At 39.4% G+C, this 13,422-nt stretch overlaps 1 protein-coding gene across 12 annotated transcripts in view; it reads right to left on the bottom strand.

Annotated features, from left to right (window-relative positions):
* CSNK1G3 (casein kinase 1 gamma 3) overlaps window positions 1–13,422 on the bottom strand; it is a 163,531-nt gene that overhangs the window by 122,253 nt on the left and 27,856 nt on the right. For 8 of the 12 annotated variants that reach the window (XM_073344822.2, XM_073344818.2, XM_073344823.2 and 5 more), the window contains exons 3-4: window positions 6,820–7,242; window positions 1,552–1,592 (exon numbers count right to left, since the gene is read on the bottom strand). In XM_073344822.2, coding sequence (XP_073200923.1) covers window positions 1,552–1,592; window positions 6,820–6,997 — 219 coding nt within the window. In that variant the 5' untranslated portion in view covers window positions 6,998–7,242. Of the gene's footprint in view, window positions 1–1,132; window positions 1,307–1,551; window positions 1,593–6,819; window positions 7,243–13,422 lie in introns of those variants that run through there. The other 4 variants (XM_073344826.2, XM_073344829.2, XM_073344832.2 and 1 more) reach the window with 4 other exon arrangements.

Raw genomic sequence — 13,422 nt, 5'->3', positions numbered from 1 at the left:
GAGTACCATGGAGAAATACCTCTTTCTCTTTATGAATTCTGAGCCCTGACTCGGGGAGGAGAAGAGGAAGCAAAGAGGCACATCGGTCCCCATGAGTTGTCCCAATACAATCGGAGACTCACACGAGTACAAAAATCAATAACCTCCAGAGCATTACTAAGCTTTATAACCCAGGGGAGCAGTACCTTTTCCATGGCATCACACACTTGCCTGACAATGGCCCCAATGGGCATGACGCTTGTCCACATGTACAGGGCACCGAAAGTTGGTTCACTGCTGCTGTAGCTGCAGGGTCAGTTCAGAACATATCTCCAAAAAGGTTGGCCTCCCAGAAATTTTTTCACCAATGAAATTCTTTCATCCCAGGTCTGCAGAACAATCATTTCCCACCAATCCATGCTGGTTTTCCAAAACCAGAAGTAGTGCCGCATGTTGTGAAGCTGCTCCAGGAACTAGTCCTCTACTCAGTTGCTCGGTGTCTTTCTTGTTCTGCCACCACTGGAGATCCTCCTGCTGCTGGAGGAGCTCCTGCCACATTGTTTGCTTGACGGTGAATCAGGCAAAATTCAAAACTGAATTCATCCAGCTTTGAGTGTTAAAATACAGCCCAAGTAGGCTATGTGTATATCAGGGTTGCCAGCGTACTGGTGCCAAGCATTGTTGGGCCCAAGCTCCCCACAGCAATTCAAAAATGGTGCTACCAATCCTTAAAAAGGGCAGGGGCAGAGACAAATGAATCACAGGATTTTTAAAAAAATAATCAGAACCCGCCTGGCTTCCACTACGCATCCCACAACAGACTGAAAAAAATCCCAGAATGCACACTGCTCAACAGCAAAAGCAAAGGAGCGCCCTTACAGAGTGCCATACAATCGTTCCCGAGTGTACACAATGATGCGTGTTGACAAAGGGTACAGTGCCTTGAGTGCAAGCTATTACTACAGCTTCCGTAACATGTGTTACCTGACAGCAAAAAGCTATGAATTAAACCCCTCTGCAGACAAGCCCTTAAAATGTGGGAAAGAATGTCATGGTCATAAGCGTATCACATCTGATATGGAAGTATTCATTAGTAAATTACATCAAACATCTCACATTCTACAGATATTTCAGTAATTAAAAAGGCAGCTACCTGTTCACAGTGAGAAGCAAGAGTAGAAGTGATGACAGACAAGATAAACTGAAAAGTTGGGAGTTAATTGGAAAAATAGTCATCCAGGATCTCCACTGCTGCTCTCCTCCTGGACAGAAGCAGAATTTCTAGATTCTTTCCTCTGGGTTTTCTCTGTCGTCACATTTTTCAATCCTCTACTGCTACTGCAGCAGAGAGGAATCCACTTGGTATGATTGGTGGACAGATTTCTGAAATAGTAGTCAGTCTGGTTCACCCATGAAACCAGTGACGAGCTGAAACTAGTATAATTCAGTGGTAATACACGCAAGTAGACTTAGTTGCATATAAACAAACCATTATTTGAAAGTAAATTTCTAACCAAATTCACATCTCAAATATTGAGAAAAGTCAGTCTGAATACAAAAAAATTAACTTACCAGCTTAATTGCCACATATTCATTTGTGTACAAATTTTTTCCTTAAAGAAAGACAAAAACAAGAATGTCAGACTCTGCCAGGAGTTGCTTTTAAAAGACACAGAATTGAGACAGATCCATTTTGCCAAAAACTACATCGACATAAAACATTAATGAGGCTCCACTATGGCTATTTGCTTCAGCAACTAAACGCACTATTTGCCAAAGAGCTTATTGACAAAGTAGCACTCAGGCTTGTGACCAGCCTAAATAGCACCCTATGTTTTGCTTTCATTGCACTGAAGTAACACATGACCTTAACACATGACCAAAGAATGAACGGCAATTCACCCAACAGGTTGACAAAAGGGTGATTCCAACACACTTCCTTTGCTTGCTTTTTATTTATTGGGGGGGGGCAGGGGGGAGAAAGGGTAATATTTCAACAATTAAATTGAAATATTCCTTTAACTTAATACATAATTGATTTTAAAGTGTATTTTATCAAAAATAAATTTGCAGTGTCAATATTGGCAGACCACAAGTAAAGAAGAATCAGCTATAAAACTTACTCATTAACACAACTAACAAGATTTGCTACTGTTTACTTCGTCCCCAAAACTCCAGGCCTATCTCTGTTAAATACATGACTGAATAGATACAATCGGGGGGGGGGGGGGGGGGGGGGGGGGGGGGGGGGATTAATGTTTTCAACAGAGTAAGAAAATATTTATTTGCTAGTGAAATACAGAAAATCAATGAAACAAGTAAGCCTGTCTGAAGAACACATCAGTGTTATGCACGCCTAGATTAAGGAAATCAAACGCTGTTATAATTTTAAACCCGATTTAAGCACTTTGATTACAATTTCAAGTTTAATATGGATTTTTTTTTCAAATAAGGAAACTAGAGGTTGCATGAGAAAGAAAAATCAGTGCAAACAAATTAAAACAATATGCACTGTTCTAACAGAAAGCTCAAGAAGTTAATTGCAAGAAAGGGTACATTTGTACCCTAACAACTCCTATTTTCAGTGATTTGTAACTCAGTGGAGGTTTAGATTTTTTTTAAAGCTAGCTTTCCTCTTGCTATTTCTTTAAAAATGTATTTAACTAAGCTGCTAAACTTTAGTGGCATAGGTTTAAAGAAGTGAATTTAATTATTTTAATACTACATTATCAAGAGAATGCATTTCACAAAGAACATGTCCTAAAGAGCATCAAAAGCTGGAAATGTTGCTGAGACACAATATAGGTCACTGACCAATGGTACAGAAAGCACTGCCGGATTCCAAGGCTATTCTGTGGCCCTCAGTGATTTTACCTTGTTAGTTAGCACCAGTTCCTAACATCTTTGTTGCTATTTGGGGAATGAAAGTTAGAAACGGAACAGACAGGAGAAAAGTAAGAACACTGAGATGGAGTGAAGAGGTGCTGAGAGAAAAAAAGTCTGAAAAACTGGTATTCAAGGGGAACAGTGGGGTGCATTTGATTACTGTTAATTTCATGGAAAAACATGCTTGAAGAAAAACTTCACAGCCATGATACTGAGACTAAAAATTTACTAGTGCAAATAATTTCAGATTTGGGGTTTGTTTTAAAAAGATGAATATCAGCCAATTGCATGAGATAAACTAACAAGGGTTGCAGTTTTGTCATGAAAAATTTTAACAGAGTTAAGGTAAAACAGGGTAAAAGCTCATTGTTAACACATAAAACAACCTGTTTGCCAATATTTTAGGCAGGTTTACTGGAGAGGAGTTTGCTATTTTAAAGATACCGTCAATTTGAAAAATCGCATTTCAAATCAGGAAAATTTTGTACTAACCATTAATACAACGAACCTGTATGGTTATTATGGCTAAAAGACCACAGAATTATTTCTCTTTTTTCAGTTTTACTTCATATACAAAATGCTGTAAAATGCACATTTTCACTGTTTTGTTGACTGTCAATACTGAATTTTTTAATTCTCCACTAAAAATGTTTTGACAACTAATATAGGGTGTTCTATCAGAAAACTGACTCAAATTAAATTAAAAAATTCAAGTCAATTGTGTCATTTTAAAATATATTGAACTTATAAAAGGCATCAGATTTGACAGCTCTGGAGAGTTAATTCCTCTCTTTAGGCACATGATGTACCATCGGTTATAGGCAGCAGCAACATAAGTTTTCCCTCATAGCATCATGGATGCACGGTTAAGTTGAAAACAATAGGAATTGCAAATTAAGTCCTATTAAGAAAAATAAGACTGTTTAGTTTGTTGCAACTTGAACACAGTGTCTAGTGCTTACAAAGGCTAAAAGCGCCAGCTCCCAAAAGTCAGTCAGATTCTGAATTTTGCTGGTGGACTATGCCTGTAAGAGGAGGAGAGACCTGAAGTCTTTGTAGACTGATATTTCCATTTTGATAACCTCTACTCCCCAAACCTATCGGGAAGGGGGAGAGAAGATTCTAAAGTGCACAGAAACACAGGAGAATCTACCCCACATTATGGGTTATATGATGGGAGCCCTGTCATCACACGCTAGAACCAGTTAAATGCCTGGTGTGAGAGAGCAGGGGAGTGGGCACACTGCCCAGTGTTAAATTAATCCAGTTGTGGCCTACCACTTAAATACATCCAACGTGTCTGTTTATTCGCTTGCATGTCCTGATCAATTTACCATGTCACCAACCTCTATAAGCCATCAGAAAGATATGTTAATACCCTTTTTTCCCCAGCATGGACAGATCACAATGGCTTCCAAGTTGTTGCTAAGTTCCTTCTACCTCAGGGGTTCTCAGACTGGGGGCTCTGACCCCTTAGGGGGTCATGCGGTTATTACATGGGGGGTCACAAGCTTTCAGCCTCCACCCCAAAACCCTGCTTCACCTCCAGCATTTATAAACATAAAAAAGGTGATCTGAATTAATTGGGGGGATGGGTTGCACTCCAAGGCTTGCTGTGTAAAAGGTGTCACCAATACAAAAGTTTGAGAACCATTGTTTTATCTAATAGTCTCCCATTTATCCCAGGTCTTAACTTTGTTGCTCTACATTAAGACTGCAATCCTGTAAAGATTTATGCCCGTGCCTCAACTTTACGACCTGTAAGTCATTTCATTGAAATGCATAACATTAAGCACATGCATAAGTCTTTGTAGGATTGGGGCCTAAATTATTTATCACCACATTCACACATGCAAAATTTTAAGTATCAAATAATCATAGGCTTTTGTTTTAAATTACAAGCAGAGTCCATGACAAATCTACTTTTAATCATAACTTTTAATGTGAATGATCTACAAATTTAAATGATTTTATATAATACAGTCTGATAAGTAGACTTTTCATGCTCTGACCAGGCATTCACTTTTAGCAGAGGCAGATAAAGTAAAGGCAGCCAATGCACATGGCTGCTGTAAGGGAAACACCATTGTTCTCCTTTCCTTACATCTCTCCTTCCCTGTCAGTTATCCAATTCTATTTCTCTTAGGTTCATGCTCCCCTGTCTATCGCTCAGAGTGCAGCCGATGGGCTTTTTTAGTTTCAATCTCATATTCATCTACGTCTAAAGTCAGTAGATTATCCACAGCTAACTTTGCATCTTACGCACACTAGCAAGTTGAGCTGTTGAGATAGAAGTGGACTTCTCTATTACCTTCAGCTTCTTTCACATTTACGAAATCCCAATCACCACAAGCAGCAAAGAAAAAACTTACAAGTACTGAGTCTATTTCTCCCTGCTTCCATTCTACTTACTAGGAAAACCAAAACCTTGTCAAAATATATCAAAACAGATACACAATAATAAATATATATTTATGTGACAGATAATAATAGGTTCCTACGGGCTATGTCAAATTTCACAGACCTTATTTCTCATTTCTGTGTTTATCAAAAAAGGAAGAGAGACCAGACAAAAATAAGTTCTGTTATGAAATGTCTAGGGGGAAAAAAACTTCCTGAATTTCTTATAGTTGTCTTAACAAATGATATTTAAGAGAGTTAATACACTGGTTCTATTTAGTTCATACAGTGTCTGAAATCCATTGAAAAAAAATCTAGCAAAAAGAGAAGTTAGGATATAGTTATAGCCTAAATTCTGAACTTCATAGGTATGAGGACAAACTTAGATCCTCAATATTATTTTAAATACATCAGTATTTATACATCAGTATAAATCAGTTTTATTACAGCCACAAATGATTAGAACGCAACTAACACTGTTTCCTGCCAAGAGTGCGAAAGAGGAAGGAAAAAAAAAAAAAAAACAGTAACGTATCTGAATTGCAGTTAAATCACCGGATAATCTAGAAGTGCATACAGTATACCAAAGTCTGTACTAACAGATTAGTTTATAAACTCTTACTTTGAATAAGCATGTTGGAAAATGAAAACTTTGAGAAAAATGCACTCTTGGACTTAAACCAGTGCCCAGAGTAATGTGCTTTACAAGGGTTGGATATTGTTAGAGAAGCTATCCTCCTCATGACAAACATTCAACTGTGGTCCCCTATTCTGCCCTGCAGTGATTATTCATAGATTGTCTGTATTCCATGGTACTCTTCAGAAAATTAGTTGGCCTGAACAGCAACCTATCTCAAAATAGAGTCAGGTGTGAGACAGAGTGCATACTTGTGTTACTGCTGAGCACAAAATGGTTATATTTTTTAATACCAGTACTGCAGTAACTGCATAGGCAAACTCAATCTGAGATACTTACAACACAAAAGCTACTGTACCAAACTGAACTATTTTACTTAGCTAGATTTTAAAACTATACCCAATAGCGTACCTCACGCAAATAAAATAACTTTTAAACACTGCAACCTTTATAATGTTCAACTCAACCTTTTAATATAAGGGCTTAAATATACAATATGTAAATTTTACGTAAGTGTAGATCTCTGTTTATTCTTCCCTTGCATCAGAAAGTTGTGAATTTAACTTAGTCTGAAACAAAAGTGTTCACAAACTCAGCATAGTAATACTGTAGACAAAGTAATGACTTCAATTGACATATTTACTTGTGTTTTTATATATAAAGTCATTACTTTGTCTGCAGTATTACTTGATATATATACACAAACACACACACACACCCTGCACATTAAAGACTAGGTAATTCTGTAAGAAAAATATTTCAAAAGGTGTGATGAAGATGTTATCTCTGCAACACGAAAAAAAACTGAGTACTGTAATAGGAAAAATAGTTTATATGGAACGTAAACATATTGTGAATGTTTAATTTGCATGTACATCTTGAATCAGATAGAGTGGAATAAGGAATACCAGTCTTACCTAATCGTAGTTCTCCAAAATTACCACATCCAATTTTTTTGCCAACTCTAAAGTTAGGTCCAACCATTAACACTCCAGAGTTCGAAGAGCCAGTGCCACGTGGATTGTGACCTGAACGCCCACTAGGCCGTGCCATTCTATCATCTGGTTTGTCCTTGTCTTTCTTTTTACCATCCATATCAAGTTTACGGTACTCCACTTTGAATTTTTTTTAAAATCAAGACAAGCAAACTCAAACGGGATAATGTGAAAACGGAAACATCACTAGTTAAGTGCTCCAGCTGGTTAATCAGTCACTAAATTGTAGTTGATAAGTAGTCAGTGGCTGCATATTCATCCCATTCACAAAATAGTTTTCCTTGGTAGTCTTTGAAGCAAAATATATACTCAGTGTGTATCCTACCAGCAGGATTTACAGAGACTCTGTAAACGAAAAAGAAAATTAAACAGAGTATACATATTTGGAACAAGACATCTTCCTACAGTGTCACATGATTAAAGTATAATAAACAGAACTTTTTTATATACCCATGTTGCACAACATTACCATAGTGACTAAATTTTTGCCCCCAGATTCATATACACAACTCCCACTGATTTCAATGGGAATTGTGCAGGAAAATCTGAAAGCAGAATTTGAATACAGATTGTTAAGTAATACATTACTTTTTGCAAAACATATCCAGCCTGAACTATCTAGTGTAAAAACTTGATACTGTAATTTAAAGAATGTCCATAAAATCTCAAATCAGTTATGCCAGTTTTGAAGCAACTGATAGAGCACTTCAGACAAACACCATGTACACTCATTCTCTGAAGCTGATCAACTCATTAAAGTTAAAAGGAAAAAAAAAAAAAGATTCAAAACTACGCTTATTTCTTTTCCTTTTTCTGAATGGTAAGACATCTTATTTTTGATGCTTAATGTAACGCTTAACAAAGAGTGCCAAGTACTTTTAATATATTGTTCTCCATTATTTCTAGTACTGCCAGCTTTGAAAATAAAAGCTATTTCCTTACCAACTTTCTTTTTTTTTCTTTAATCATAAAAGGAATAAAAGGAATTTGTCATCACACACTTTTTTGGTTCAATTCACTTCATTGCTTAGGCACTAGTTCCAACAAGACTTTCATCAAAATGAATATTATATGTTAGTGTACTGCTGCCATAAAGTCCAGTAGAAGGATCAAAAAAGGACTTTATTTAGGCCCTACATGAACGGTGGCTATTGTTTGCTATTTGAATCACTTGATAAGAGTCATTTAAAAACTCCGAAGTTCAGATGACATGTACCCATCACATTCCAGTAATCTTAGAGAAGGTCAAATTTTGGTCCCAAGACTATTTAACAATATCCTTTCACATATATTCTATTTTAAATGTTAGGATTACCTGAAAGTTAAAACCAAGATGTCTCTCTTTAGAGCAAACTTTATAACTATCACATTCTAAAACACATTGTTTTTGGAATATTATTCTCTCTTTAATTTACATTATTTTCAAACATAATTTTAGCAGAACAGATGTCACCTTTTTCATCTGCTTCTGGCATACACAAAAAGTAATACTATATTCTGTTACACTAAATCAATAGACATGACAACTATCATAATGCTACAAAATCAAAGTGCAAATACAGAAAGGAAGAGCCACGTTGCCATTCTCTGCCTAGATGGTACAAGAGTGCAAGGAAGAATACCCTCCCCACTGTTGACCTCTGCCAATTAAATCATGGTTGTTTCTGATATGATCTTAACTGGTGGCTTTAAGCACCAATCAATCAGCAACTGGGCTGTAGACTCATGTCAACTCAGAGGGAAGTACATAAGACATGGACAGTTTGGGGAAGATACCAGATTACCTAACTCTCAAGAGTACATTTGAGGGTATAAAAGGCATGCTCTGGGACCATGAATAAAACAAAGGCCTGTTTCCAATCTGATTGTCTAAAACATTAGATACTCAGAGTGGGTTTCTGCTTCATTCAGAAAAACCCAAAAGGATTTGGACAACTGTTCATACCACCATGGAGGTATAAGGTCATTTTGGATCAGCATTTAAGTATGGTCTGCAAGGTTATTCCTGTCCACGTTTTTTGCCACAGGTTATCGGGAGCAACTGTGGGAGGTCTAAGACAACAGAATTTTATTTTTGAGGGTGAGGGGGAAGCAAAGGAGGACCTGGGAGAACATGATTCATTTATCACCAGCTTCAACCGCATCTCACTGAGTCTGGAGGGTTACATTATCCACACTAACTACATCTCCATCTCCAAGAACCACAGTTACTGTAGGGTAAGTAATAATTCTCTTCAAGTATTTGTCAGTGTGGGTCCCACTGTAGATGACTGGTAAGCAGTGTCCTCTTCGGGATGGCAGTAATGTGGAGTACCAACTGAATCAGAGACCTGAGCACTCTTCTCCCAAATCTAGTATCAGATTTAGCAGTCAAGTCCAGTGCTTTACAAGTGTGAGCAGATTTTGGAAACAGACTGAGGAGGTTACTTGGACTCTGGTTGAATAAGCTTTGATCATCAATAAGGGTGGTACTTCTGTGGCATCTGGAAAAAAAAGTGAGATAATCTCCAACTGTCTAAATGGACAATTCAGTGTAAGTGGCCTGGCCTTTAGAGCAACCAACTATAGTCACAATCAGCCATGGCAATAGTAGGAAATACTTAGTCCTGTCAGAGTAGTAATATAGGGCATGAGATATATCCTACATGTGCAGTTTTAACTCGTGCATGGAATTAGGTTTAAGGAAAAAAGACAACCAACCAACCCACTCATCTGTTTAAGTGAAATTCAGACACCACATTGGGGATTAACTTTGCATGACATCTCAGAACCACCTTGTCCTTGGGGGTACAAGGAGTATGGGGGTTGGACTGTGTGTGCCTGAAACTTGTTCACTCTCCTGGCTGAGGTGATAGCCACTAGAAAAACTATTTTAAGGGTTATATGATGGAGGGAGCTACTGCAAGTCGGACTCCATCAGCTTCAGAAAGACGATGTTGAGGGCCCACACAGGCTGTTATCAATGGGTAAGCATGCATTAGACCTTTGAGGAATTTCAATATGGCTGGAAGAGAGAAGACCAGGACCAACTGTATCAGAAGATGGCACGCCAATATTACTACTAGGTGTGCCTTGATCAGACCAGAGAGTCCAGACTGTTTCAACTGCAATAAGTAATCTAGAATTTTAGTTAACAATACTTGTTCAGGCACTAGGTCATATCGGGTCTTCCATATGGAAAAATCTCTTCACTTGAAAAAAATAAAAGTCTTCCTTGTGGACCGGTTCCTTCTTTGTGCCAGGATGTCCTGAACATGTGAAGAGCAGTCCTTTTTCATGGTATTCATCCAGCCAGCATCTGAACAGTTAGTTGTAATGATGCAGATCAGGATTCAATACTTGTCCCTGGTTCTGTGACAACAGGTCTAGGAGCCTGATTTAGGGGCTGTGGAAATGTGTTCACCAAGTTCATCAGCCAGAACTTTCTCAGACAGTAGACAGCTATGAGGATGAGTCTGGCCCACAATCAGAGAAAAGGCATACAGCAGCCCTTATTTCTACTGCAGTAGGTAGACTTCCAACCAGGATCCTGGACTCATGGAGACTTGGGAACAGAAGCTGGGACACATTGCATTGTTTCTGATGGCACACAGATCTATTACCAGGACTCCTATGTTGATGAAATAGGAATTTGTGAGGGACTGCAGCAACAACCACTTGCGGCTAATGGTCAATGGTTCAAGAAATCCACAAAGTTGTTGCTGGTTCCCAGGAAATGCAAGGTTGTCAGGATTAAGCCATGCAGGCAACACCAGTTCCATAGTATGACTGCCTCTCTGGACTGCAGGGGGTGGGAGATGAAAGGAGGTGGGAGGACCAAAGGTGGTGCCCCTTTGTTTCTTTTATGGTATATTGCCAACGTATTTATCAATGTTATACTATTAATTGCCAGTGGACCAGGAGGAATGCTTCACACACTAGCCTGATGGTCCTGAGTTCCATACTTTTATGTGTAGCCTCATGTCTTCTAAGGGTCATTCCATTTTGGACATGTCCATCACTAACATTTCAAGCAATGAAGGGATCTTGAATGGTACTCCTTTGTTGACACTGCTAGGGTATAGACACGACGACAGTTCCCTGAGGATGTGAGATGAAGTCGCAACTGTGTTGCGCATAATGCTTTGCCAGGGAATAGACTGACCTGAGACAAAGTCATAGGGATCTCAGGAAAAGCCTGGCAAGCAGTGTGTCACATATGTACAGATGGCCTAATAATGTGAGTTAAGTCCATACTCTCATTATCAAGCAAGCAATTACCCCATTTATTAACAACTGAAACAAGAGAACTCTATCTTGAGGTAAGCATGATTTTAGGTGTCAGAGTGGACCGAGTCCTATAAATTACAGTATGTGCTGTGATGAGAGAATCTCTCAGATTACTAGGAGGTTCAAATGGGGCAAGCAGGGATAGGGCATTGTCAAGGTTTGTCAGAGTTTCCTAATAAGATTCCGGTACAGGTAGACAGAGATAACTTGATTCTTCAGGTACTCTGCCACGTGAGTGAGGCACTTGGTAAAGGCACAATGCTGTGGAGAGGCCAAAAGGGTAGTGGACTGATGGATTCAGCCTACTGTAAATTTGAGGAACTTCCTGTGGGCCAAGTGAATGGCAATGTGAGGTATGTGTCTTGCAAGCCAAGAGCAACAAACCTGTACCTGAAGCAATGGAATGATGGAGACAAGTGTTACCATCCCTGAATCTGTGGTAGTATATGTATTTGTTGAGTCTCCTCAGACATAGGATAAGACAAAGTGCCCCTTTCTTCTCTGGAAGTGGAAATAATGGGAGAAGAAATTCTTGCCCTCTATTCTTGAGAATCTTCTTCAATGGCTCCAAGATTGAGCTATAAGGCTACATTTTGTAAAAGGCTCTCATGAGAAGGATCCTTAAAAAGGGATGAGGGGGGAAGGAGAGTTTACGGGTATGGAAAGGAATTGGATGGCGTAGCCATGGGTAACTATGTCTAGTACTCATGTATTAGCCAAAATCTCTGCCCAAATCCAATAGAAGGGGGAAAAGAGTTTCCAAAAGTCAACTGTAGGATCCTGGTCTTAGCATGGCTCCTGACAGTCACAGGAAACCTACTGAGTCTGAAATAGAATTGGGCGTACATGAATGACTGACACCTTTCTAGAGAATTGTGGTCACTTCCAGTATGGTTAGTCTGAATAACGAGTCTAGGAGAAAAATAGTGTTCTCTGCCTCTAAGGGGACTGTTACCAGAATGGGTTCCATCCCCTTAAACAGCATATCTTTGGTGGTCACCTGGACCTTCTTAGTGATGTCTGGCCAAGATGCCCAGAGCATCAAGATAGCCATGGCAGGCCAGAGTTTAAACCCCAAGGACTTAGTGTCTGCCTTTAATGATTGTGCTACTTTGCCTTGCCGTACAGGAGGTTTCTCTGTTATCTCTCTTCTATTACTTTTTTTTTTTTTTGGGGGGGGGTGGAGAAGGGAGGGGTAGAGGAGAACATTCAGCTAAAAAAGACGATTTTCAGAAAGTACAAAAGAAGTGCAGAGTATTTCTTCCGACAAATTTGGAGCTTAAACAAACACCCGTGAGAGTCAAGCACAGCCCAGGTTCTGTCCCACTAGCACAAAAAGTAAGAAGGAATTGAGGAAGCGTTGCAGCCACTCTGCACTTTATGCTTTCACACTGGAGCATGAGGCAGCATAGGATGCTTGCATTAATGGACAAAGCTATGCAAAAGATTCTGAGCTCATGTGTCTGAGGCCCATGCACATCTGTAGCGGGATCCATACAGAAACACACGAAGAAAATGTTGATACATGATAGTCATGGAACCTTCACACACACATACAAAATAGATCTGTTTGAATATATCAAGTAATTTTAAAATGTATTTCCTTCATCTAGCATAACCTCATCTTGGTACCGTATATACTCATTCACAAGCCAAATATTTCTGGTAAAAAAATGACACATCAAAGAGCGGGGGTCAGCTTATAAACAGGTCTACACCAAAATTTGATGATTTTAAACTCTATGAAATCATAGAATTAAATATCTAATACATTGTCATTTTGTTTACCTGGAGCATCTGCAGGCATGGAGCCCCTCAGCTCCCTGTCGCTGCGGTTCGCTGTTCCCAGCCAATGGGGACAGCAATACTTCCCGCAGCTCCCATTGGCTGGGAACAGCGAACCGCAGCGACAGGGAGCTGAGGGGCTCCATGCCTGCAGACGCTCCAGGTAAACAAAAAATCCTGACACGCCAGTGGCTTACCCTGACGGGCTGGGAGCCAAAGTTTGCCAACCCCTGAAATACAGGGTCGGCTTATGAAAGGGCCATACAGTTTTTACTATTTTTACCTATCCTTCTTGGGGGGTCAGCTTAGAAACGAACGGGCTAACAGGTATTTCTTGATACTGGAGTGCCTGCCTCAGTCACCAGCTGTGCTTAGCACGTAGCCTTGTTAATCCAGGGAGAAAGATTTTGCAGCTGAATAGCATGGGCAGGGCATGAAAAGTGAGAAGAGATGTGTGGGGAGCATGACCGG

Source organism: Lepidochelys kempii, chromosome 5, assembly GCF_965140285.1.
Source record: "Lepidochelys kempii isolate rLepKem1 chromosome 5, rLepKem1.hap1, whole genome shotgun sequence".
Lineage (NCBI taxonomy): Eukaryota > Metazoa > Chordata > Testudines > Cheloniidae > Lepidochelys > Lepidochelys kempii.
Note: the sequence above shows the minus strand (reverse complement) of the source record. Positions and strands in the feature narration are given on the sequence as shown.